Source organism: Macrobrachium nipponense, chromosome 22, assembly GCF_015104395.2.
Source record: "Macrobrachium nipponense isolate FS-2020 chromosome 22, ASM1510439v2, whole genome shotgun sequence".
NCBI classification, from domain to species: domain Eukaryota; kingdom Metazoa; phylum Arthropoda; class Malacostraca; order Decapoda; family Palaemonidae; genus Macrobrachium; species Macrobrachium nipponense.
Window position 1 is genome coordinate 2,994,851 of NC_087213.1, and position 27,183 is coordinate 3,022,033.

A 27,183-nucleotide genomic window follows, 5' to 3' on the forward strand; every position below is an offset into this window, starting at 1 on the left:
TTTCATGAACAAAATTACATTTACAACCAAGACAAGAACAAAAACCAACAGCAATCCATTGGTATATTTATGAGCAAATTTACAAAAAGACATCATGTGAGACAGACGTGATACATTCCCCCTTGAAGACACAAGCAGGAGTGAAGTCCTGAGATGTCCGCTTCATGGTTTTAGTCAGTGTAAAAGTTGCCATTGGTGAATTTATGAGCTATAGAAGTATTGGCACCTCTTTCCAGACCGATTTTTTCCAAATCAATGGCGCTTAATATAGTTTATCTACAGGATCAATCCGTCCACCACCCCAAACCTGTTATTACTACTCCAGAGGATTAATCTGTCTATTAACCCTCTTACGCCGAAGCCCTAAAAATCAAAACCTCTCCCGTATGCCGGGGCCGGTTTGGAGTGAGCGCAGAAGCTGAAAAAATAATTTTTTCAAAAAATCACAGCGCGCTTAGTTTTGAAGATTAAGAGTTCATTTTTGGCTCATTTTTTTGTCATTGCCTGAAGTTTAGTATGCAACGATCAGAAATGAAAAATAATATCATCATAATATGTAAATAATGCGATATATGGTAGCACAAAAAAAAAAAATTCATACATAATTGTATTCAAATCACGCTGTGCAAAAAAGGTCAAAGCTAAAGAGTTACTTTTTTTCGTTGTATTGTACACTAAATTGCAATCATTTTGATATATAATACATTGTAAAACAATAAAAGCAACACCGGAAAAATATTATCACAAAATGATGTACGAATTCGTAACACTCGGACGTACAAAAAAATATTATTTTCAAAAATTCACCATAAATCTCAATATTGTTCTAGAGACTTCCAATTTATTTCAAAATGAAGACAAATGATTGAATATTACGATACTGTAAGAGTTTTAGATTAGAATTGCAGATTTCGACCATTTCGGATGAGTTAAAGTTGACCAAATGTCAAAATTTTTATATATATATATTTTTATATGCACAAATTTTGGAGATGGGAAAAGCTACAACCTTCAATTATTTTTTATTGTATTCTTCATGAATTTTCGCACATTTTGATATATGAAACTCTATAAAACGGCTAATATGAAAATGAGCAAATATTAGGATAATGCGATGTTAAATATATTTTTCAAAAATTCACCATAAATCACAATATTGTTCTAGAGACTTCAAATTTGTTTCAAAATGAAGATAAATGACTGAATACTACTAGGTCGTAAGAGTTTTAGCTTACGATTGCGTTTTTCAACTATTTCGGTAGAGTCAAATTTGACCGAACGTGGTTTTTTTCTATTTATCGTGATTTATATGCAAATATTTCGAAAAAAAGAGAAAAGCTACAACCTTCAATCATTTTTAGTTGTATTCTACATGAAATTGCGCACATTTTCATATATAAAACTTTAGGTAACAGCTGATTTTAAATGGTGCAAACATTTCGACAATTGCACAAAAAAAATTCTGATTTTTTCGGAAGAGTTACCGCGCGGACGTAAGGAAAATGTTTTGTTTTTTTTCATAAATTCACCATAAATCGAAATATTGTGCTAGAGACTTCCAAGTCGTTGCAAAATTAAGGTAAATGATTGAATATTACTAGAATATAAGAGTTTTAGCTTACAATTGCGTTTTTTGACCATTTCGGTAGAGTCAAAGTTGACCCAAAGTTGAAATTTTTGCACTTAACGTTATTTAAATGAAAATATTTCAAAACTGATAAAAGCTACAACCATGGGTTGTTTTTAGTTGTATTGTGCATGAAATTGCGCACATTTCCATATATAAAACTTTATGTAACGGCAAATTTAAAATGGTGCAAACATTAGGACAATCGCACGAAAAAATTTATCAGAAGAGTTACCGCGCGAACGTAAGGAAAAAGTTTTTTCATAAATTCACCATAAATCGAAATATTGTGCTAGAGACGTCTAATTTGTTGCAAAATGAAGGCAAATGATTGAATATTACTATAATATAAGAGTTTTAGCTTAGAATTGCCTTTCTCGACCATTTCGGTAGAGTCAAAGTTGACCGAAGGTTGAAATTTTTGCACTTATTGTTATTTATATGAAAATATTTCAAAACTGATAAAAGCTACAATCATAAGTATTTTTTTGTTGTATTTTACATGAAATTGCGCACATTTTCATATATAATACTTCAAGTAAAGGATAATTTAAAATTGTGCAAAAATTATGTCAAAGTGACAAAATAATTTCTGGGCTCAGTTCGTGTCTCCCTGTGAAATAATCCTTTAGACCATTATTTCTAGGGTAAATGAGCTGACACATACCAGAGAAAATAAAATCAAAGGTAAAGTCAGTATAACTGACTCGCTCACTCTAATAAAAAGGAGAGTGTCGGTATGGAAACAGGGGCGAGTGAGACCACTAAAGACGGGCGCTACTACTACTAATACCCACGCCACGCGGACAGCAGCGCCTCTAGTGGTCATCCTTTTATGTTAGCTGCTTCGCGTAACACGTAGCTGCTTTTTCTCTGTGTTGTGTTCGCTTCTGTACTATTATTTGGATACCATGGAACGCGCTGCCATCGCCGCTGCTAAGTTAAGTACCCTGAAAAGGTTTGGATTTAGTTTTTGTCAGCCGATAACCCGTATTTTCCGTTTTTTAAGACTTAATATGGTTACCGGGTCTGACGCATGGCGGCCATTGGCTCGTTTCATGCTCGGTTAGGCATCCTAGTCCTCCATACTAGCTCGTCTTTCCCTTTTATTATCCTTCCATGGGTCTTAGGTTACGTGTTACTCTTGCTTACTTTCAAGTTTACATTGTATTTTTCATTTAGGGAATTCTAGCCCATGCCTTAGCTTTAGTTCATGCATGCATGTCTTTTGTCTAGGTATTTAGGCTATGAAGTGTTTGATTATAGTCCTGTATCCTGGCCTTTGCTCTTCATCGGCTACGGCTAGCTTCAAGTGGAAGCCTGGTTCTTAGAACTAGCCTTCCTCTCCTGGGCTTCTTTCATTCACTTCGCATTCCCTCTCTCTCCCTTTAGTGTTCTGTTTTCCTTTTATTACGTTATGTTATTGGTTTTTGGGTTAGCAGATAGGGCGACCTAGACGGTTTTGTTGCATTATTCTCATACAGTTTGTTGCTTTTCCGTTTCCTACAGATTCACGTGGTCTTAGCCTACGCAGTTGTTGCATTACCTTGGTACACTTTTGATCGCGTGGTCCCTTGGTCACCCTATCACCAGTTCCCTTCCTCCCCTCCAGTGCGGTAAGGGGAGGTCTGTCCGGGCTCGCTTAGGTTTCTATGGTACCTTTCGAGCTTCTCCCACCTCTTCTCCCTGTACGGGGGGGGGAGGTCTTGGGAGCTTGGGACAGCTGGGATACTGGTTGTCTGTGCTCTCGGATCCTGGGGGATCCCGGGGTGGCGGGAGCAAGGTTGGCCACCTTTCTCGTTGACCGCTCCGATCTTCCCCGGCGTACTCCGTAGAGTTTATTTTCTCCCACACTTCTTGGTCTCCCCTGTCTCTTTCAATTGGGCCACTTGCTTCTTACCCGAGTGCCCCGATGGTTGGAGCGGGGGATGGCTGGCTCCGCCAGCCATTGGAGTGGAATAAACTTACATGGTCATTTGCTTTCCCAGTCCCCTCGTATCTCTACCAGCGGAGCATTTGCTTCTTACCCAGACTCTCCGTTAGTAGTAGCTTCGGAGGATTATTTAAGATTTTTTTATCGCAATGTATTTATTTTTATTTATGAGTAACCTAGTTAACCTATTGTTATTAGGACATTCTCCTCCATTCTACGGTGTGTTTTTATGTATATATATATCCCTCTGGTTGGTTTAATTTTGTTTCTCCGGTGTACTACGGGGATCCCACGATAGGAAAGCACGTCTTTCCCTCACACGTAGATCGGAGGGATGTCACCTAATGATTATAATTATTTTTACTCCGGCATACAACGGAGTTTAGTAGTAGTACTGTAAGTGCCTTGTTGATACTCATGTATCTTTCCACTTACAGGCTACTACTGTCAGGAGGCTAGCTGCAACGCCATCCTCCAGGACCCGTGCGGTCATGAAGTGTGTCGCACCCATGCTCCGTGTGCTACGCCTCACGGAGACCTAGTTGTGTGGCACCACGAAGCATGCTCGATCTGCTACAAGCTGGTCACGCCTCACGGAGACCTAGTTGTGTGGCACCACGAAGCATGCTCGATCTGCTACAAGCTGGTCACGCAATTCTTGGACGGAGTAAGTATTTTTCAACTGGGTTTACTCTTGTCCGCTATGATTTATATGTAATAATAGCCTTAGAATTAAGCTTGCCTGGTAATATCTTGTTAGGTTAACACCCGTTTCAGGAACCTGGGTGTAAGGCTTACAATTACCCTTTCTTCCAGGCTGCCGCCGTGAAGGAAGTCACCCTGGCTACCCTGAAGGCATGGGTAGGCGGCTTCGGTAAGAACGCCCCCAAGGGACAGCCCTACATGCTAGACAAAAAGTTAGCTGTCCAGATTTTCCCCGGGGGCAAGTCGACAGGCTATGTGGACCCTGCCGCGGCAGCTCCGGCGATAGCCTCTATCCAGCAGCAGGTGGAGCAAGCCTGGAGTGGGGGTAGCAATCAGGAAATTGTAGCAGACGTGTCAACCCTTAATTTAGATCTTGAGCCAATGACGGTAGGTGCCGACGATTTGTTGGTTGAGGTAAGTTTGTTGGGCGATCAAGGGCCTCCCTTGGTCGCACCTGGATCTTCTTCTCCTGCTCCTTCTTCTTCATCTTTCCAAGGCTTTACAGGATCTGAGATCCCGGCTAGTACACCTACTGCATCTGTGCCCCCTAAGGTGAAGGGACACAGAGAGCAGAAGACCCTTCAGAAGACGACGACTAAGAAAACGTCGTCTTCTTCTCGTAAGTCTTCGGCGCCCCACACCAGAGCAGGGAAGGTGAAGCCCGAGTCTTTACATGCTAGAGGGTCGAGAGGTAAATCCTCTAGGGAGGAGGTCCGCGCTCCGGCCGAGCCTGTACCTTCCCCTGTCTCCGCCGGATCTCCTATGACTCCTAACAGGGCCGCGGCACTAGGTGACTTCGATCCTGCTGCCTTTTCGTCAGGAGTTCTTCAGCAAGTGGGGGAAATAGTCGGTTCGCTTAGTTCGAGGTTTGAGCAAATGTTTGCTCAGATCTCCACCACTTTGAACCAGTCAGGCCAGTCCATCCAAAGTCTGTCCGACCGAGTGTTGGACCATGATAATCGCCTGGCTGGTATGAACCAAGCGCCCCAAGCTGTAGCTCCAGTGGCAGGAGCCGGTCTCGCTCAGCTGCCGCCGTACGACTCTCTTCCCGCCTTTTCCATGAACAACCCTTGGAGGGTAGCAGCATACGCACCCTTCCAAGACGGTATGATTTCGATCCCGGAGTGTGGCACCAGGAGGATCGAAGATTTTGAATTTCATCCTGCCGGAATGACCCCACCTTTCATGGGATATGCAAGGCTGACAGAGGCAGCTCTCAATAGGGAAGATAAAATCCCTAAAGAGACTGTCCTCTACAGCCGGGAACATGCTCAGAGAGAATGGGTACACTGCTTGGAGGACTGGGACTGCTCCAATACCAGGCTCCAAGCCTTCAAGAGTCCCTTTACTATCTTTGCCACGGAGGAGGCGGCACCACTCCCCTTCACGACAAAGCTAGCTGAGACTGTTATGCAAGCGGTCTCAAAGGACGAGTCTCTTCCACAGCTAAAAAAAGCCGACCCCACATCTCCTCTCTACCCAGCGTTCGGAGAAACCTGGGAGAACCTGCCAGCTACATTTACGGTAGGGAAGTTGAAGCCGGACTGTGCCATGGAACAGTTCGGCAAGAAGCTGCCAAGATTGCCTGAGGCTCTTATTCAGGCAGAATTTGATGCCAGATCTAGGCTTGGGAGGACTCTCAACTCCCTGGTCATTACCGAGGTGGCTTCTTTGACATATGGTTCAGAACCCCTCTTTAAAATACTGGCAAAGTCCCAAATGCAGACTGTGTTGACCGATATGTATGACTTTATGGTAGCAAGGAAGAACTGTCGCAAGCACGTTCTCCAAGAAGCTACCATTTGACATGAGCCAAATAGGCTGCTCGCATCTAACATCTGGGGAGCAGACCTATTTCCGGAGTCTGCAGTTAATGATGTTCATCATGAAGCTTCGAGGCTTAACCAAAGCCTCAGAGATAGATGGGGTATCTCAACTAAGAGGAAGCCAGAAAACACTCCCTCAAATGCCCAAAAGCTGAAAAAGACAAAAAGGTATCTGCCGTATCAGAAGAAACAACAGCAACAATTTGTCCAGGCGGTCCCAGTCTCTCAACCTGGACAGCCTTCAACATCTAAGGCACAGAGTCAACTCATCCTCCTGCTGTCTCCTCAAGGACAACCTTCTACTTCATACACTGTTTCCCCGGCTTTCAACCCGGCGTTTGAAAACCAGGCATTCCAAACCTTTAACAGGTTTGCAAGGGGAAGCAGAGCCAGAGGTAACTTTCGGCAGCGAGGTGCAGGAAGGGCCACCAACCGAGGTAGGCACTTCCGAGGCGGCCGTGGAAGCCATCCCACACAGCAACAGTGAGGATCACTCGGGTAGGTGGGAGGCTGTTCCTCTTCCGTCACAGGTGGGGGTTCAGCAAGTGGGCACAGAGCATCGTGTCCAAAGGGCTAGGTTGGAGTTGGATCAAAGGTCCACCTCAAACCAGATCATTCCTTCAATTACCATCAAAGGAATTGACAGATTACGCAGAGGAGCTCCTTCAGAAAGGAGTTGTGTCGAAAGTGAAGCATCTAAAGTTTCAAGGGCGCTTGTTCAGCGTGCCAAAGAAAGGCTCATCAAAAAGAAGAATAATCTTAGACTTGTCCCAACTAAACTTATCCATTCGTTGTGACAAGTTCAAAATGCTGACTATCTCACAGGTACGGACCTTACTTCCCCGTGGGGCCGTCACCACCTCTATTGATCTTACAGACGCATACTATCATATCCCAATCGCGAGACATTTTCGCCCATATCTAGGCTTCAAGCTAGGAACCCAAGCTTTCTCATTCAAAGTGATGCCCTTCGGCTTAAATGTGGCCCCCAGGGTATTCACAAAAATAGCAGAAGTGGTAGTTCAACAACTGAGGTCTCAAGGGATAATGGTAGTAGCGTACCTCGACGATTGGCTGATTTGGGCATCAACCGTCGAGGAATGTCTGAGAGCTACAAGCAAAGTAATCAAATTCCTGGAACATCTGGGGTTCCAAATAAACAAAACGAAGTCTAGACTCACCCCGGAGACTCGTTTTCAGTGGTTAGGCATCTAATGGACTTATCCTCCCACAATCTGTCAATTCCGGCAATCAAAAGGAAAGAAATAGCCAAAGCAGTGAAGCAATTCCTCAAATGCAAAAGAACATCAAGGAGAAACCAGGAAAGGATCCTGGGCTCTCTTCAATTTGCTTCAGTAACGGACGTTCTTCTGAAAGCAAGGTTGAAAGATATAAATCGAGTTTGGCGCTCAAGAGCAAATGTCAAGTCTCAAGACAAGTTGTCAGTGATCCCACAAACACTTCGCAACCAACTTCGTCCATGGGCGAAGGCGAAGAATCTGTCCAAGTCAGTTCCTCTTCAATATCCTCCTCCAGCGTTAACTATACACACAGACGCCTCTCTAACCGGTTGGGGAGGATACTCTCAATTCAGGAAGGTCCAAGGAACATGGTCACTTCAATTCAGCCGGATACACATAAATGTTCTGGAAGCCATGGCAGTATTTCTCACTCTGAAGAGGCTCCTTCCACCAAAGAATTCCCACATAAAATTGGTTTCGGACAGCGCAGTAGTAGTACACTGCATCAACAGGGGAGGATCCAAATCAAAACATGTGAACCATGTCATGATAGCCATATTTTCTCTAGCATACAAACACAAATGGCATCTATCTTCCACCCACTTGGCGGGTGTAAGGAATGTGATAGCAGATGCCCTGTCTCGATCAGTTCCTCTAGAGTCGGAGTGGTCCCTGGACAACGTGTCATTCCAGTGGATACGCCGGAGGGTTCCGGGTCTTCAAGTAGATCTTTTCGCCTCTCAAGCGAACCACAAGCTCCCTTGCTATGTGGCCCCCAACCTGGACCCTCTGGCCTATGCCACGGACGCCTAGTCCATAGATTGGAATTAGTGGAAGAAGGTTTACATCTTTCCTCCAGTGAATCTTCTTTTGAAAATTCTGAACAAACTCAGGACTTTCAAGGGCCAAGTAGCTCTAGTAGCTCCAAACTGGCCAAAGAGCAACTGGTACCCTCTGCTTCTGGAATTGGGTCTTCGCTCTCAAATGATTCCCAATCCCAAACTATCTCAGCCAGTACAAATGAGGACTGTGTTCACTTCCTCAGGAATTCTCAAAACCCTAACTTTATGGACTTCATGAAGTTTGCAGCTGAAAAAGATGCAGGTATCGATCCCCAGAATATCCTTTTCCTAGAATCAGACAAAAGGGAATCGACTTTGAGACAGTATGATGCGGCTGTTAAAAAGTTAGCATCTTTCCTGAAGGAGACAAACACTACAACCATGACAGTGAATTTAGCTATATCTTTTTTCAGGTCCTTATTCGAAAAAGGATTAGCCACTAGCACCATTACTACTAATAAATCAGCTCTTAAGAAAATATTTCAGTTGGGCTTTCAAATAGACTTGACAGAAACTTAGGCCTTCTGAAAGGCCTACTTTAGTCTCATGGTTCTTAAATGACGTCCTCAAGCTAGCTTCGGACACTGACAACTCTTCTTGCACATTCATGATGTTACTAAGAAAGACGTTATTCTTATTAAGCTTGGCCTCTGGGGCCAGAATTTCAGAACTGTCAGCTCTATCCAGAGATGCGGGGCATGTTGACTTTCTCCCTTCAGGAGAAGTCTTACTTTCCCCGGATCAGAGTTTTTTAGCCAAAAATGAGGATCCTTTAGCAAGTGGACCCCTTGGAAGGTCATACCACTTCCCCAAGATCCTTCTCTTTGTCCAGTTATGACCTTACGAGCCTTTCTGTCTAGGACATCTTCTACATCATCAGGTCCTCTCTTTATGAGAGAAAAAGGTGGCACTTTATCAGTTAAAGGGATCAGGCCGCAGATCCTTTACTTCATTAAACAAGCTAACCCTGAATCATTCCCAAAAGCTCATGATATCAGGGCAGTAGCCACATCTATTAATTATTTTCAACACATGAATTTTGATGATCTTAAGAAATATACTGGATGGAAATCGCCGACAGTCTTCAAGCGTCACTATTTAAAGTCTTTGGAATCCTTAAAATTTTCAGCAGTGGCAGCGGGAAACATAGTTTCCCCTGACTCTGCATAGTAGTTGTAGTTAAAAAGATCCAGGTCTCCTTTCTACCTACCTCAACTAACTATTAAGCTCTTGATAATTCTCTAGCCTTGGCAGCTATGATAATTCTAGTGGAATGTCCCTTATTTTTATGCTAGGGACATCCACACTAAAGTGTATATGTATTGTATCAGGTGGAATGTCCCTTATTTTTATGCTAGGGACATCCACACCAGTTTGTATATTTTGAAAAATTTAACCAAATGTTGCTCCTCTTATTTTTATGCTAGAGGAGCACATTACTGCTATTGTCTATTTGTATTTTGGCTTTTTGTTAGTGAATCCTTGTGTTGTATATATATTTTACTCACTAATTTCAATATTACCATTGTTTATTTGTATTAGCTTTAATTGTAGTCTAAGTCTATTATAATATCATAATTTATTAGTTTGTATGGGAAAAAATTTAATGCCATTATACTTTTTGCTTTTTTCCTGTGGTTTTATTGAGACCTCTCTTATCTATTTATCTTGTGCTGTTTCTCTGGTACGATTTCACAGGGCGACACGAACTGAGCCCAGAAAAGGGATTTTGACGTAGGAAAAATCTATTTCTGGGCGATGGGTTCGTGTCGCCCTGTGAAACACCCCCTGTATCCCGCCCTGCAGCCCAAGATTGGCATCTAACAAGGATGACCACTAGAGGCGATGCTGTCCGCGTGGCGTGGGTATTAGTAGTAGTAGCGCCCGTCTTTACCAATGGATCGGCTCTTGCAGGCGAGGATTCTGGTGGGGAAATGTCTAAATGGCTACGGGTTCATGGTAGTGGTCTCACTCGCCCCTGTTTCCATACCAACACTCTCCTTTTTATTAGAGTGAGCGAGTCAGTTATACTGACTTTATCTTTGATTTTATTTTCTCTGGTATGTGTTAGCTCATTTACCCTAGAAATAATGGTCTAAAGGATTATTTCACAGGGCGACACGAACCCATTGCCCAGAAATAGATTTTTCCTACATCAAAATCCCTTTTTTGAGATGTGTCACTGATACTTTTTAGTGCGATAAGAAAGAAATTCGCACTTGCGCGCCTGCGTAGCGATTGTAAACAAAACAACGCCTTGATCTGTGAACTCCCAGCATCCCCCAAGGCGCGTGATTCAAAAGTTTTCGGCTGGCAGGTCTATAAGTATTTTTCCGCGAATTTTTAAAAAAACTTTTTTGAGTCGACGTATGATACGTCCATTCGACATACGGGAGACATTTTGACTCGACGTTTAATACGTCCATTCGGCGTAAGAGGGTTAAGGGTTAACCAGGAATTGAATTAAGAAATGCCATCTCCTTATATGGCCACTCATAAAATATGAGAAACCATAAACAAATCCACAGCCAGCTCTAAAGAGTATCGTACAAGTACCTAAGCTGTATGATTAAACAATCAGAATGATACAGCAAATTAAATGAGCTGTCATCTAGCCCAGGGTAACCTCTCACCAATAGCCCCTTAGGCTAATGTTTGGAACAATGTGAAATGTTTCCAGCATTGGCCTTCTTATGTGAACCCTAACAGTGGATTCACTTTACAGTGGTCCCCCCGTATTTGCGGGGGATGCGTACCAGACCCCCCCCCTGTGAATAGTTAGAATCCGCGAATGTTTGGAACCCCTATAAAAATGCTAAAAACACCCTATTTTGTTAGTTAACCCTTAAACGCCGAAGGGGTATATTAAAAATCGTCTTCCGTGTGCCAAGGGAGTCTCGGAGTGAGCGAGGAAGCGGAAAAAATATTTTTTTCAAAAATTCACAGCACGCATAGTTTTCAAGATTAAGAGTTCATTTTTGGCTCCTTTTTTTTGTCACTGCCTGAAGTTTAGTATGCAACCATTAGAAATGAAAAAATTATCATTATCATATATAAATAATGCGATATATGATAGCGCAAAAATGATATTGTTATGATACAATAAAGTTTCATACATACTTACCTGGCAGATATATACTTAGCTAAGACTCCGTTGTCCCCGACAGAAATTCAAATTTTGCGCCACTCGCTACAGGTAGGTCAGGTGATCTACCGGCCTGCCCTGGGTGGCAGGACTAGGAACCATTCCCGTTTTCTATCATATTTTCTCTCTTCCACCTGTCTCCTGCGGGGAGGCTGGGTGGGCCATTAATCGTATATATCTGCCAGGTAAGTATGTATGAAACTTTATTGTATCATAACAATATCATTTTCATACAATCAACTTACCTGTCAGATATATACTTAGCTGATTGGCACCCTTTGGTGGAGGGTAAGAGACAGCTAATATGGAATAGACAGGTAAACAACATATGTTGTAGGTATAAAAGAAAAACCTTGGTTCCTACCTGATAGGTGGTAGACTTCGTGGCTGTTGCCCGGGAGTCTGCATCACCTCAAGAAACTTTAGCGAGATATGTGATCTATGGCCAAGAGTTCTTGTGGGTCTGCCGATGGGGTATGATCCGCTTACTCGACAGAGCCTGAAAGGACTTTGTCAATGGGTACTGAACCACTTATATGACAATACACCTTATGAAAGAGCACACAACCAATCCCGATCACCTGATCCTAACCACCATGTTAGTATAAAAGATTGTTCTGAGTTATCCCAAACTCTTCACAACAACCATAACTCGAAAACACAATACGCACACATACATAAATTTCCACATTTTTATCATACTCCTCAAAAACAAAAAGATATCACAAGAGTTCCTTACTGAACAACAGTGACTGGCCGCCAGTGCGGCATCGAGCCTCTTTGTCAGCAGAAAATCTAGAACATATCTAGTAGAAGGTATGCACAAAGTTAAGGATTGGTGTTAGCTCACATACCCAGGATCGTATCCGCAGACACGAATGGACCCAGAGAAAAACATTTCTCGTAGGTCACGCAAACGTCTTTCAGGTAGTGAGATGCAAATACAGAGTTGCATCTCCAATATGTTGCTTCAAGGATTTTCTTTAGCGACATATTCTTTTGAAAAGCGAGAGACGTCGCCACTGCTCTTACCTCATGAGCTTTCACTCTTAAGAGTCGAAAAGAGTCGTCAGGACAGATCTTGTGAGCATCTGTAATGACGTTTCTTACAAAGAAAGCTAGTGCATTCTTTGACATAGGTCTTGTGGGGTCTTTAATCGAGCACCAAAGACCTTGTCTAGAGCCTCCCAGTTTGTTTTCTTCCTCTGTCAAGTAGAATTTTAGCGCTCTTACAGGGCAAAGAGACCTTTCTGCTTCTCTACCGACGAGAACTCGATAAGCCTTTAAACCTCGAATCTCTGGGCAGGGATTTGAGGGGTTTTCGTTTTTGGCTAGAAATAGTGTTCTAAACGAGCAGATGGCCAAGTCTCTGTTGAATCCCCATTCATCTTCTAGGGCATGAAGCTCACTAATTCTTTTGGCTGTAGCTAGTGATAAGAGAAACAAGCATTTCCTTGTTAAATCTCGAAACGAAGCTAGATGAGGAGCCTCGAATCTCTCAGATGAAAGGAACTTGAGGACCACATCAAGGTTCCAGCTAGGAGGAGCTGGTTCTCTAGACTTTGTAGTCTCAAAAGATCTTATAAGATCGTGTAGATCCTTATTATCAGCAAGCTCTAGGCCTCTATTTCTGAAGACTGCCGACAGCATGCTTCTGTATCCTTTTATTGTAGATACAAACAAGTGAGAGTCCTCTCTCAGGAACAAAAGGAAATCAGCGATTTCGGTCACAAGAGGTACTGGAGGAGGACAACTTCTTCGACTTACACCACCTTCTAAAAACCTCCCAACGTTAGAACTGGATATCTACTCGTCTAGTGGAAGCTCTGCGGGCTCTAGCGATAGCGCTTGCAGCCTTGCGAGAAAACCCTCTCGCTCTGACAAGTCTTTCGATAGTCGAAGCAGTCAGAGCGAGAGCGGGGAGGTTTTTGGTTTGATGATACCTCTCAAAGTGTGGCTGTCTGAGAAGATCTATCCTTCTTGGAAGGGATCTGGGGAAGTCTACTGTCCACTCCACCACCTCTGTGAACCAATCCTGTGCTGGCCAAAAGGGGGCTATCAGGGTCATCCTTGTTCCGTTCGACGCTACGAACTTCTTCAGTACTTGTCCCAGAATCTTGAAAGGGGGGAAAGCGTATACGTCTACATGAGACCAATCTAGCAGGAAAGCGTCGACAATGAGAGCTCTGGGGTCTTCTACCACTGAGCAAAAGACTTCCAGTCTTTTGGAGAGGAATGTGGCGAACAGGTCCACATGAGGAGTGCCCCAAAGAGACCAGAGACTCTGACACACTTCTGAGTGGAGGGTCCACTCTGTGTGAAGGACCTGGCTTCTCCTGCTCAGCCTGTCTGCCCTGACGTTCCTTGTTCCCTGAACAAATCTCGTTAGGAGGGAGAGTTCCTCTGGGAGGGCCAATGTAGCAGATCTCTTGCTATTTTGTAAAGGAAAAAGGAGGTGTGGTCCCTTCCGTTTCCAAATGTAGGAAAGAGCGGTAGTGTTGTCCCACGTTCACTTGGACTACACTGTTCGTCACAAACGGTTCAAAGAACTTTAGAGCCAAGTGTACTGCTAAAAGTTCTTTGCAATTTAGTGCCAGGACACCTGAGCTGCCATCCAGGTGCCTGACACTTCTCTCGCTCCTAGCGTTGCTCCCCAACCCTTCTCCGATGCGTCGGAATACAACACTCGGCTTGGGTTCGGAACCTCCAGAGAGATTCCCTTGTTCTCTTTCAAAGGGGACAACCACCATTCCAATTGGGGTTTCATTTCCACTGGAAGGAGGAAACTGTCGGAGAGAAGTCCCGTCTTCCAATTCCATGATCTCCTTAGGAAGAACTGAAGAGGACGAAGATGAAGTCTTCCTAGAGGAAAGAACTGGTTCGAGCGAGGAAAGGGTCCCTAGAAGGCTTAACCATCCCTCGCCGAAGTCCGTTCTTCCCTAAGAGAGAGAGACTTCTCCAAGCCTCTCGCGAGTCTCTCTTGCGAAGGAAATACTCGAAAACCCCGAGAATCCATCTGAATCCCCAGATAGACTAAGTTCTGTCTGGGATCAGCTGCAACTTCTTGAGGTTCACGAGTAGTCCCAACGCTTTATCAGGTTTAGGGTCAAAGTAATGGTCCTTCAAACACTGTCTCTCTGATCTGGCCCTGATGGAGCAGTCGTCCAGATACAGAGATATTTACGCCTTTGAGGTGAAGAAACCTCGCCACATTCTTCATCAGGCTTGTGAAGACCTGAGGAGCTGTGGACAGGCCGAAACACAAGGCCCTGAACTGAAAGATCCTTCCCCCCGTCATGAAACGGAGGTACTTCTTCGATGAAGGGTGAATTGGGACGTGAAAATAGGCATCCTGGAGATCCAGAGACACCATCCAATCTCCTTGTCGCAAAGCCGCAAGGACTGAGGCCGAAGTCTCCATAGAGAACTTCTCCTTCTGAACAAACTTGTTCAGAGCGCTGACGTTTAGTACTGGTCTCGAGCCCCCCAAGGCTTTTGCAACCAGAAAAAGACGATTGTAAAACCCCGGGGAGTTTTGATCCAGCACTAATTCTATCGCTCTTTTGTCACGACATTGATCCACCTCAGACAGAGAGTATCCCTCAGTACAGGGTCCCTGTATCTGGCTGACAGTTCCCGCGGAATAGTCGTTAGGGGAGGACTGTCCTGGAAGGGGATAAGATAATCCCTTCCTGATTACAGACATCGAAGAGGGCGGTCCGTGTTGATGAGTGTCCAGGCCTCTGCAAATCCGAGTAGCCTGGCACCTACTGGTGTTTGGAGGCTCGCTGTCTCATTTTCCTTTCTTAAAGGGACGGAAAGCAGATCTACCTCTCCTCTCAGGGCCTCTCCTTCTTGAGGGAGCTCTGGAGGGAGGGCCTCCTCGAAAGGGCTGAAGCGATGTACTCGGTCCTTTCTTCTCAACCACTACCGGCGGTCTCTTCTTCCTTGAAGACTGAAGGAGAAGATCTTGCGTCGCCTTCTCAGTTAGTGAGCGAGAAATGTCCTTCACTAACTGAGAAGGAAACAAAAAGTCCGACATGGGAGCGTAAACCAGGGCTGTTCTCTGAGAGTGGGAAACAGCCTTGGTTAGGAAGGCACTGAACACAGTCCTTTTCTTCAGGAGTCCAGCTCCAAAGAGGGAGGAGACTTCTCCCGAGCCGTCTTGCACTGCCTTGTCAATGCATGACAAGATACAAAGCAGGACTTCAGGGTCTAGACCTTCCGAGTCATGGGCCTTCTTGGACATCACCCCAAGGGACCAGTCCAGGAAATTGAAGACTTCTAATACATGGAAGAGTCCCTTGAGGAGATGATCTATCTCAGAAATACCCCAAGTCACATGAGCCGAGTTCAATCCATGTCTACGTGAGGCATCAACTAAAGTAAAAAAATCTGCTTCAGCCGAGGCTGGGAGAGAAAGGCCCATATTCTCCCCAGTTCGGTACCATATACCTCTTTTGCCAGAAAGTCTCGCCGGGGGCATACAGAAGGTAGTTCTGACAAGCTCCTTCTTCGTATTCATCCAGTTGTTAAGAGACTGGAGAGCCCTCTTCATAGAGATGGTAGGTCTCATCTTCAGAACCGACGAAGACTTAGGCACCTTCGAACTCGAAAACAGCGATCGAGGAGGAGGAGGAGCAGCAGGAGTTAGCGCATCCCCATACTCTTGCAAAAGGGCTGTCAGTACTTTATAGTTTGAGAAACCCTCTCTACCACGAGCCTCGTCTTCCGAATCGTCGTCCATACCGGGAGGAGAATCCGCCTTAAATTCAGGAGGATCTTCCCAAACCTCTCTCTCTGTGGGAGACAAACTCCTACTAGGAGAGGGACTAAGAGAATGCACAGTCTCTCTTAAGTCGAGTTGGCGCCTCGCGCCTGGTTGACGTCTCGCGTCTGGCTGGCTCCTTGCGCTTGGCCGGCGCCTCGCGCCTGGCTGGCGCTCGCGCCTGGCTGACTCTTCGTGCCTGGCTGGCGTCTCGCGCCTGGCTGGTGTCTCGCGCCTGTCTGGGCTCGAGTCAAAAGCGGGTTCTTTTCAATGCCTTTTCAGTGGCCTAGAAAGGTCCGAGTCCTTCCACCCTCGTTTAGGTGAAGGAGAACCGGACGAAGAGAAACACTCTCGCAGAACGCTCCTCTTGAAGCGGTCCTGAGCAGTCTGTTGCGAAACAGAGCCTGCTGAAGGGATGCCTGACCGGTGGGGATTCTCCACAACCTCCGTAAGGCTTTCGACTTTCCTTCTCCTCTGGGTATGGGAGCTTGGAAGAGGTCTAGGCCTGGGAGCATCGCAGAGACGGTCAGACGCCCCCTCCACAACACTGGGAGCACTCACTTCACTCAGCATGTCACTATCACTTCCCTTACCTTGCATGACCGCCATTTTGGTTCTCATCTTATGAAAAGTAGCCTTCAGATCGGCGATTTCAGAAGCCGAATCTGAATGCAAAGCCTGTGAGGGTTCAGATACAGAGGGAGAATCAAATACATCATTTAAAGGAGAGTTAGACTCAGGAAAAGGCTCAATAGGCCTTGTACTCACACCCTTTTTTTGCAGCCCGTCTAAATCTATCCCTCTCTAACTTCTTCAAGTAAGAAGTTAGAGTCTTCCATTCATTAGCATTCAACCTTTCACACTCATGACAGGTGTTAGCCAAAGAACATTCAAACCCTCTACACTTATGACATACAGTGTGAGGATCAACCGAAGCCTTCGGTATCCTCACCTTGCAGCCTACATTCACACACACTCTCACACTAACACTTGAATCAAACATTCTAATAAAAAAATCAAAAGCAAGTCCAAATCCAGTCCACGGTAGCGAATGCCAAAACAACGATCCAGGTACGTCACCAAAAAGTCCAATAAAGATGATCAATTGCCTTGAAAAGCAAATTCCAGTCAGAAGGTAGTAACAACAATGTTGATACCACCGGCGACAGAGAAAATATGATAGAAAATGGGAATGGTTCCTAGTCCTGCCACCCAGGGCAGGCCGGTAGATCACCTGACCTACCTGTAGCGAGTGGCGCGAAATTTGAATTTCTGTCGGGGACGACGGAGTCTTAGCTAAGTATATATCTGACAGGTAAGTTGATTGTATGAAAACAAAATTTCAAATATAATTGTATTCAAATTGCGCTATGCGCAAAACGGTTAAAGGTAACAAGTTAATTTTTTTTTTCGTTGTAATGTACACTAAATTGCGATCATTTTGGTATATAACACATTGTAAAACAATAAAAGCAAAACAGAGCAAATATTATCACAAAATGATGCATGAATTCGTAACGGGCTGACGTAAACAAATATTTTTTTCAAAAATTTACCATAAATCTAAATACAGGCGGTCCCCGGGTTACGACGGGTCCGGCTTACGACGTTCCGAGGTTACGACGCTTTTTCTTAAATATTCATTGAAAAATCCGCCCTGGGTTACGACGCTTGTTCCGAGGTTACGACGCTGACGCTTCCGACGCTCTGAGTTTACGATGCTTTTAAAAAACACATATTATGATAAGATAAGAATCCTTTATAGTTTAGCACAGTTTCTCTCTCTCTCTCTCTCTCTATCTCTCTCTCTCTTTGTATTTTCCAAGAAAATAATCACTATAATTTTCTCTCTCTCTCTCTCTCTCTCTTCTCTCTCTCTATACTACAAAGATGTATGTTTTTTAGTATGATAAATAAATGATTTACTATTTTCAAATATTAATATTAATTTATACAGCAATAATATAAATTCATTAAAGAAAACACCATAGTGAATTAGTAAGATTTTAGCTTATATTTAAAAAATTATGAAGAATGAAGGAAATCCCAGTCTTTTCTGTAACCTTTCCAGGTACTAAAACTGTCAGATATATATCATGTTCTGTGACAGCCAAAAGGGGGAAGAGCTGGGGGAGAGTTGGGGGAGAGCTGCGGTGTTGCAATCAGTGGTCCTGACATCCCCCCCCCCCCCCCCCCCCCCCCCTCTCCTCTCTCTCTCTCTCTCTCTCTCTCTCTCTCTCTCTCTCTCTCTCTCTCTCTCTCATTTACTGAGACTCGAGATTTTTTATGTACTTGTACTATTTGTTTTTAATACTTTCAAATAATAATAATAATAATAATAATAATAACTGTAATTACAAAATTCATATGTGATAGTATTTTAAAGAAATACAATACGTACTAATCTATCCATGTCACTTTTAATTAAGGTTAACTCTCTCTCTCTCTCTCTCTCTCTCTCTCTCTCTCTCTCTCTCTCTCTCTCTCTCTCTCTCTCTCTCTCTCTCTCTTTTGCCACACAAGGTAATAATGAGTCATAGTGGTAACGCCCTCCCTCTCTTTCGCTGGAAGCGTTAGAAACAAAGAGAGATAAACACTCTCTCTCTCTTTTACCGAAATGAAAGAATTTTTATGGTACTGGTATGTAAAATGTTTATTGATAATTTTCAGTTATTTAATAATAATATAATAATAATAATAATAATAATAATAATAATAAAACTAATTACAAAATTCATAATGGTCGTATTTTAGAGATGAAAATGACCTTTCCATTTCACTTGTAAGGATAATTCCTCTTTCTTACTGAGATGAGAGAATTTTTATGGTAGATGCACGTGTTATTATATTTTCAAATAATAATAATATAATAATAATAATAAAATAATAATAATAATAATAAATAATAATAATAAAATAATAATAATAGAAATAGTAATAATACGATAAATAATTTCAAAAGAAAATTCTTCCCTTGTCTTTTTCTGTATCAATTTCCCCACCTCAACTCGAGTGACACTCAAGCTTAACAATGCCATACAATGGTCAACGAATTTAATGGTTTTATGTATCTCTCTCTCTCTCTCTCTCCTCTCTCTCTCTCTCGTCTCATCTCTCTCTCTCTCATCTTCGTCCCTCTCTCTCTCTCTCTCTCTCTTACTGAGATGAGATCATTTTCATGGACGTGTATGTAAACTTATCATTAATATTTTCCAATAATAATACAAGTACAAAATTCATATCTGAGTATTGTAAATACAATAATCATTCCATTTCTCTCTTTTAAACAACTCTCTCTCTCTCTCTCTCTCCTCCTCTCTCTTCCCTCTCTCCTACACTCTCCCTCCCTCCCTCCTCTCTCTCTCGTCTCTCTCTCTATCTCCGGTCCTTCTTCCTCCTCATTCTCTGCTCTTCTCTTTTCTCTCCAAACGTCTCTCCTCTTCTCCTCCTCCCTTCTCTCTCTCTCTCTCTCTCTCCACAAGATACTTGTCATACATTTGGTGTTTCTATTTCTTCCTTTTATCTCTCTCGCTCTCAGCAAAAGAATTGATAGACAGACAAAACATAATTGCACAGTCCTCTCTTTCTCTCTTCTCTGGAGAAATATATGTATTTATGGGAGGGGGAAATAGTTGCCTACAGACATTCATTTCAATCTATTGAAACCTAAGGAGTTATTTCTCTCTCTCTCTCTCTCTCTCTCTCTCTCTTCTCTCTCTCTCTCTCTCTCTCTCTCTCTCGTCTCTCTTTCGTCTCCCTCATCTCTCTCGCTCTCTCTCTCTTGTATTTTAATGAAAATATACAGTAATTTGTGAATACACAGTGTTGCACATGAAAAAAGTAAATTAGTGATAATTTTAGAGATACGGCCCTAAGAAAAATTGCAAATTAGTAGTGAAATTTTCCCTGTGGACATGTTTTCAAGAACGTTGTTCCGGCTTACGACGATTTTCGGGTTACGACGCGTCTTAAGAACGGAACCCCCGTCGTAACCCGGGGACCGCCTGTATTGTCCTAGAGACTTCCAATTTGTTTCAAAATGAAGACAAATGATTGAATATTACTATACTGTAAGAGTATTAGCTTACAATTGCAGTTTTCGACCATATCTGATGACTTAAAGTTGACCGAATGTCAAATTTTTTTTATATATTTTTTTTTTATATGCAATTATTTCGGAAATTAGAAAAACAACAACATTCAAATATTTTTTGTTTTATTTTAAATGAAATTGCGCAAATTTTCATATATAAAACTCTATGAAATGCCTAATATGAAATGGAGCAAATATTCCGAGAATGTGACGTACGCATTTCGGAGATTTGCGGGGGAGAATCTGCGCGCGGAGGGAAGGAAAGTTTTTTTTTAAAATCACCATAATTCTAAATATTATGCTAGAGACTTCGAATTTGTTTCAAGATGAAGATAAATGACTGAATATTACTAGACTGTAAGAGTTTTAGCTTACAATTGCGTTTTGCGACCATTTTGGTAGAGTCAAAGTTGACCGAATGTGGTTTTTTTCTATTTATCGTGATTTATATGCAAATATTTCAAAAATGAGAAAAGCTACAACCTTCAATTATTTTTGGTTGTATTCTACATGAAATTGCGCACATTTTCATATATAAAACTATGTAACAGATAATTTAAAATGGTGCAAACATTACCACAATCGCACGTATGATTTTTTCGGAAGAGTTACTGCGCGGACGTAAGGAAAATTTTTTTTTTTCATAAATTCACCATAAATCGAAATATTGTGCTAGAGACCTCCAATTTGTTGCAAAATGAAGGTAAATTATTGAATATTACTAGAATATAAGAGTTTTAGCTTACAATTGCGTTTTTTGACCATTTCGGTAGAGTCAAAGTTGACCGAAGGTTGAAAATGTGTCACTTATCATTTTTTATATGAAAATATTTCAAAACTGATAAAAGCTACAACCATGGGTTGTTTCAAGTTGTATTGTGCATGAAATTGTGCACATTTCCATATATAAAACTTTATGTAACGGCTAATTTAAAATGGTGCAAACATTACCACAATCGCACGTATGATTTTTTTCTGAAGAGTTACTGTGCGGACGTAAGGAAAACTTTTGTCATAAATTCACCATAAATTGAAATATTGTGGTAGAGACTTCCAATTTGTTGCAAAATGAAGGTAAATGATTGAATATTACTAATATATAAGAGTGTTAGCTTACAATTGCGTTTTTCGACCATTTCGGTAGAGTCAAAGTTGACCAAAGGTTGAAATTTTGGCAATTATCATTATTTATATGAAAATATCTCAAAACTGATAAAAGCTACAATCATGAGTATTTTTTTGTTGTATTCTACATAAAAATGCGCACATTTTCATATATAATACTCTATGTAACGGCAAATTTAAAATGGTACAAAAATTATGTCAAAGTGACTAAATAATTTCTGAGATGTGTCATCGATACTTTTTAGTGCGGCAAGAAAGAAATTCCCGCTTGCGCGCCTGCGTAACGATTGTAAACAAAACACCTTGATCCGTGAACTCCCAGCATCCCCCAAGGCGCGTGATTCAAAGTTTTTGGCTGGTAGGCCAAAACTTTTGTTTGTCAACGTAAAATACGTCCAGTCGGCACCCGAGACAAAAAATGTTGACGTAAAATACGTCCAGTCGGCACCCGAGAGACAAAAAATGTTGACGTAAAATACGTCGTCGGCGTTAAAGGGTTATAACTCAAGAAAAACCCACTAAAAATTTTTATACTTGGGTTTTTTAATAATTTTATCACAAAAAGTGCATTTAATGATGGAAATTATAAAAAAAAAAAAAAAAAAAAAAAAAAAAAAAAAAAAAAAAAAAAAAAAAAAAAAAAAAAAAAAAAAAAAAAAAAAAAAAAAAAGGAATTTGTGGATAATTCTCATAAAAAAATACTGCGAATATGCAAATTTTCCGCGAACAATGTGGGGAAACGTTCCCGAGAGAAATCCGCGAATGTGTGAGTCCACGAATACGGGGGGTCCAATGTATTACCCTTGTACTGTACAGGCAGTCCCTGGTTATCAGCGGGGTGCTGATTAGCAAAAAAACCCATTAACCAAAACTAGGCAATTCCAAGTTTCTGTTAATGGCGTCGACAACCAGTTAACGGCACCTCTGCTAGGTAATTTATGGTGCCATAACTCTAGTAGACAACACCTTGTGGCGCCGATAACCAAAACTTGGCCTGCTATCAAGCCATAAATCGCTGATTTTATGGGGCTAAACAAGCGCCATAAAACTGGACCACCATTAACCGAGTCCGCCGATAATCGGGGACTGCCTGTACAGTATTCGCGTTCTCTGGATTCACGGACTCACACATTCGCGAATTTCTCTCGGGAACGTTCCCCCACATTCTTCGTGGAAAATTCGCACATTCGCAGTATTTTTCTATGAGAAATATCCACAAATTCCTGTTTTTTTTATAAGTTTCATCATAAAATGCACTTTTTGTGATAAAACTATTAAAAAAACCAAGTATAAAGATTTTTAGTGAGTTTTTCTTGAGCTTTAACCAACAAAATAGGCTGTTTTCAGCGTTTTTGTAGGGGTTCCAACTATTTGCAGGTTCTAACTATTCACGGAGGATCTGGTACGCATCCCCCGCAATTACGGGGGGACTGCCTGTATATCCACAACCCTTCCAGACATCTTTGACCATAAGCTGGGACTGGTGGTCTAGAATCCTCTTTTATATTAACATTTTTGATAGTTTGAACACATTATTAACAATAATGATGTGAACATCAATCAACCAAAAAACACACCATAATGAGAACTATTTTTAGCTTCAAGGTAACACCATTGAAACAAAAAGAACACACTTACCTGTTCATGCTGAGATAGAGGGTTATTGAGTAGTGGATCAAGTGCAACATTTCCTACATCAGGTGTAATTGAAAGTCTTAATCTGACATCTTCATATCTTTCTCGCTCTGCCCTAACCACTTTTAGCCACTGGAAAAAAAATGTTAATACATCTAAACAATATAACAAAAAATTCATTCATATAATTTAATTTAATGTTTATGCTTAGGTTAAAAAATACTTCAGGAACAGAAACAAAACATGGAGAGAGAGAGAGAGAGAGAGAGAGAGAGAGGAGAGGACGAGAGAGAGAGTGAGAGATTCTGGAGATGAAGGAGAGAATGAGAGGAGAGAGAGAGAGAGAGAGACCTTTCAACATATGGTGATCCTTCCTGGAAAAGTTATAATTCCCTACAGAATGTTCTACTGACTTTATTTTCAATAATAATGCAATTGAACAAAATATAAAATCTAGGTCCAAGCCCAAGGACACAACCTATTAGGTCATCAGTGCTGAAATAAGGAGGTTTTCAAGGTGCAACAGGAGGAAAACCTGTCATTCTATGAAACAATTGATAGGAGAGGGTAGAATGTAAGATGGAAGAAAAGGAATAAGAACAGAGGTACAGTAAAAGGAATGGAAAGGGTTGCAGCTGGGGGCTGAGGGATGCTGCAAAGACCCTAAGTGATGGCTGCAGTGCACTACTTGAGGGCCACTGATAGTAATTCCTCACCTGTGTATGATCCCCAGGCAATACTCCTAAATATAAAAACCAACATATCGAACGAAACCGGCACGTTCGCATCTCGCCTGTTCTTCCCAAATTTTGAATACATTCGGTCCCGGCACAATTGCAAATCTGGATCCATTCTTGCTCATATGGCAAGGCACCACCAAGCACCCTTCCTGGCTGGCCAACACTGAAGTGGTCTTCATTTCGAACACTCAGCCTCTCCGCATTAGTTCCTGAAATATTGAAGTATTTACAATTAGCACTATGAAAGCTTCACACTTCGTGTTTATGCACTGAAATGCAGAAATCTGTATCAGTTACAAATTAAATGGGAATAATTAGTTTCTGTAGTCATGATTACCATCTATCTGTAACATCACCTACTGAATCCCACTTACATCAATTCATCAATTTCAGCAACATTCAATGACTAATCAAAATATTTTTGTATCATGGCCAAACTGAAAAATCAGGGTAACTATAATACAACATATCTTAGACAAGTAAAATTAACCCTTTATGGGTTCCCTGTGGTAAACAAACTCTAGGGCCTAAGTGGTTAGCATAACGTGTTCTGGGTAAATAAGGTTCTTAAATAATTACAGGTATAAAACTAAAATATTTTAGAAGACAAACATAAACCTTTTAACTGTTACCTGTGGTAAACATCCTCTAGTCCCCAGTGGTTAGTGTAATGTGGTCTGGGTAAATGTGTAAAAACTGGTTGTATGACCATATTAAATGCTGTCAAAGTAAGGTTCTTTTCTTCTTACCTGAACTAATGCTATTGATAGGATCCTCGCCTAACGACACAGCATCATCATCAGTGGCAAGCCCAGCAGTCAAGGGATCTGATGTAGCATACATGAATTACACAAATGTAATATCTAGCAATATTCAATGAATAATGGAGCTCTGAGCCAAATAACATTCAGAGCTTTCACAATGAGAAAAAAAAAATTTAAAGTGTTACACAGATAAAAATGCACTGATGAATGAATGAATGGTCTGTGTCTTCCAATATGTACAGTCCATTTTCACACCATACTTTTCTGTCCTAAAAATTTACACCTTCATAAAAAAATGGGGTACAGAAACCCCCCCACCCCACAAGTGCAAATAAATAAAAATATATTTTATTTTTACTCAGCTTGACTTGGAATTGTCAGGGATTTCCCTATGTACATGATTTTTGTATTTTTAATAAGTTTTATTTATAACTTTTAAATGTTTCATCTACTTATGCATTTAATAATTTTTCTAATCACTGGTAACAGAAATGTATCAAAAGATACCTAAACAATTTTTTGCCAAACCAATATGAAAATGTACACACTTCAGAATCAAAACTGGTATCATACACCTTTAGATACTAAAATCAATCCTTTTCAAGACGTACAATCTAACAATTTAATGGGATTGTTTTTGGAATGACAAAATTCACTTGGGTATGGTGAACTGTTACTGTCCCAATAACCAAAATTCTAAAAATAATAATGTCAGACTTGAAGAGAGGTGCAATATTAAACACTATTGAACAATAACCACTTCTACAGATCCTACCTAAACACCAAATTGAGGCCTGTAAATATATAACACAAATACATTCAACATATATGTTTAATAATTGTTGTAATATATCATACAAGTGTAGCCTACTTTCAAATAGATCACATGACCTTTTACCTTTCATGTAAAAAAGTAAATGTATATACATAAGGTAATCTAAATGTTTTATAGCTCATATGCTCTAATTCCATAGATATCACCTATAATTAATACCCAATACTAACTGCTCCTTGGACTATCTGACAAAACTTAGAATGGTCCTTTATTTACACCACTCACTTGAAATCAGGGCTTTCCTGTTCATTTTTTTCAGAATTTTACCACTTCAACTATCTCTTCAGAGGATGTAACAGCTGGAGTGGCCCAAGAGGAAAATAGTACAGTAATTACAAAACTATTAAGGCCTATGAGGTGACAGATGGTTTTATGAGTACATACTATAGCAAAGTCCAGCCAGCTTTGAAGCTAAGCCCTGCCCACTGATTACATTACGACCATTCCTTGAAGCCAATTGCTTGGCATTAGTTTTGAAAAATTGGTTAATCTGTGGTTCTTTTCATCTGCATTTATTTTGCAATGAATGTTTTACCAAACTGAAATACATCATGCCAATTATCAAAAGGAAAAGTCATATTATCCACCGAAATAAAATCATAATACGTATCTCCTAAAAATGGTGAAAAATAGGAAAATATGAATGAAGTCAGAAGTGTTCCATGATACTGCAATGTTGCATTTCGTAATCGAGGTTCACCTGACCACAGAAGTGAAACTAAGGAATGTCTGCCTTCAAATCGGTGCACTTGAATCACTGGACAATGAAAATTACATTCTGATATTGTCAAGTGTGTCACCATTTTAATTTAAACAACTTTCTCAGAGCAATGCAGACTAGTATTTCATATTGATTTGAGGGAATTTTACTACATTTTAATAGTCTTAACCCATGACTAACAATAACAGGTTTTGGGTGGATGATGGATTCACTCACGGTAACATTATGCTCCATCAATTTGGGGGAATCAGGGGGAAAGAGATGACATTACTTCTATAGCCTATAAATTCACTAATGGTAACTTTTATACTAACTAAAATGATAGACTCATCGGCTCAAGGCTTAGTTTTGATCTTGACTTCCAGGGAGGATGTACTACTACCTTTCTGCCTTACATGACGCTTTTGTGTAAATTTTCTCAAATATACCAAGGGGGTTGCTATTGGTTCTAGTTCTTATCTTTTATGATAGCATGTCAGCTGTAAATAAAATTTTGCAAAAGAAAAAAGTGCAAAGAAATTTTAGAAAAAAACATGTGTAAATCCAAAAAAGTTACTTCATCTTCCTTCAGTAAATTTACGAAAATGTTTACAACAAATATACTCCGAATTTGATACTAATTTTATTTCTTATCTGTTTTGACACTGCGTGAGCTGTAATGATAATTTTACAAAATATAATAAATTTATTTATTAGAAAAATCATGTATAACTTCATAAAATTTACGATTTTATGTAAAAGAGGCCCCACAAGGGATTGTAAATAGTCCTTTTTGACTTCTCATTGAAGGTAGGGGAAAATTTTTGCCAGACTGGGGTGTTGCATATTGATTTATTACTCTAGCTCCTATTTCTAAAATTAGCTCCTATTTTTAAAATCTATTACATTGAAATCATTTACATATTGGAGGGTTGACAAGCAGTGACCAAACTCTACAAAACCAAACTATGCCTATGTTTAACTTAATGTTGCAGTATGATAGGCTGCACAAATCATAATGGATATAATCTGCTGAGAATTTTCTTAAGGATATCATCTCCTTTGGAAATAACAGGATCCCAAAAAATGTAGACCTATAACGTCCTATGCCTTTTTGTCGGTTGGTTTTTGCAGCTTATGACATTTTGATTAAAGGCATATCTTATATTTAGCCGTTTTATTTTGGTTCTTATTGTGGTCATTC

The 27,183-nt window shown here is 41.1% G+C and overlaps 1 protein-coding gene across 5 annotated transcripts in view; it reads right to left on the bottom strand.

Moving 5' to 3' along the window:
• The window catches only part of LOC135198445 (TBC1 domain family member 5-like), a 212,291-nt gene that overhangs the window by 120,716 nt on the left and 64,392 nt on the right, over nt 1-27,183 (bottom strand). For all 5 annotated transcript variants that reach the window (XM_064225996.1, XM_064225997.1, XM_064225994.1 and 2 more), the window contains 3 exons: nt 24,430-24,507; nt 23,657-23,889; nt 22,944-23,072 (listed from right to left, as the gene is read on the bottom strand). In XM_064225996.1, coding sequence (XP_064082066.1) covers nt 22,944-23,072; nt 23,657-23,889; nt 24,430-24,507 — 440 coding nt within the window. The remainder of the gene's footprint in view (nt 1-22,943; nt 23,073-23,656; nt 23,890-24,429; nt 24,508-27,183) is intronic.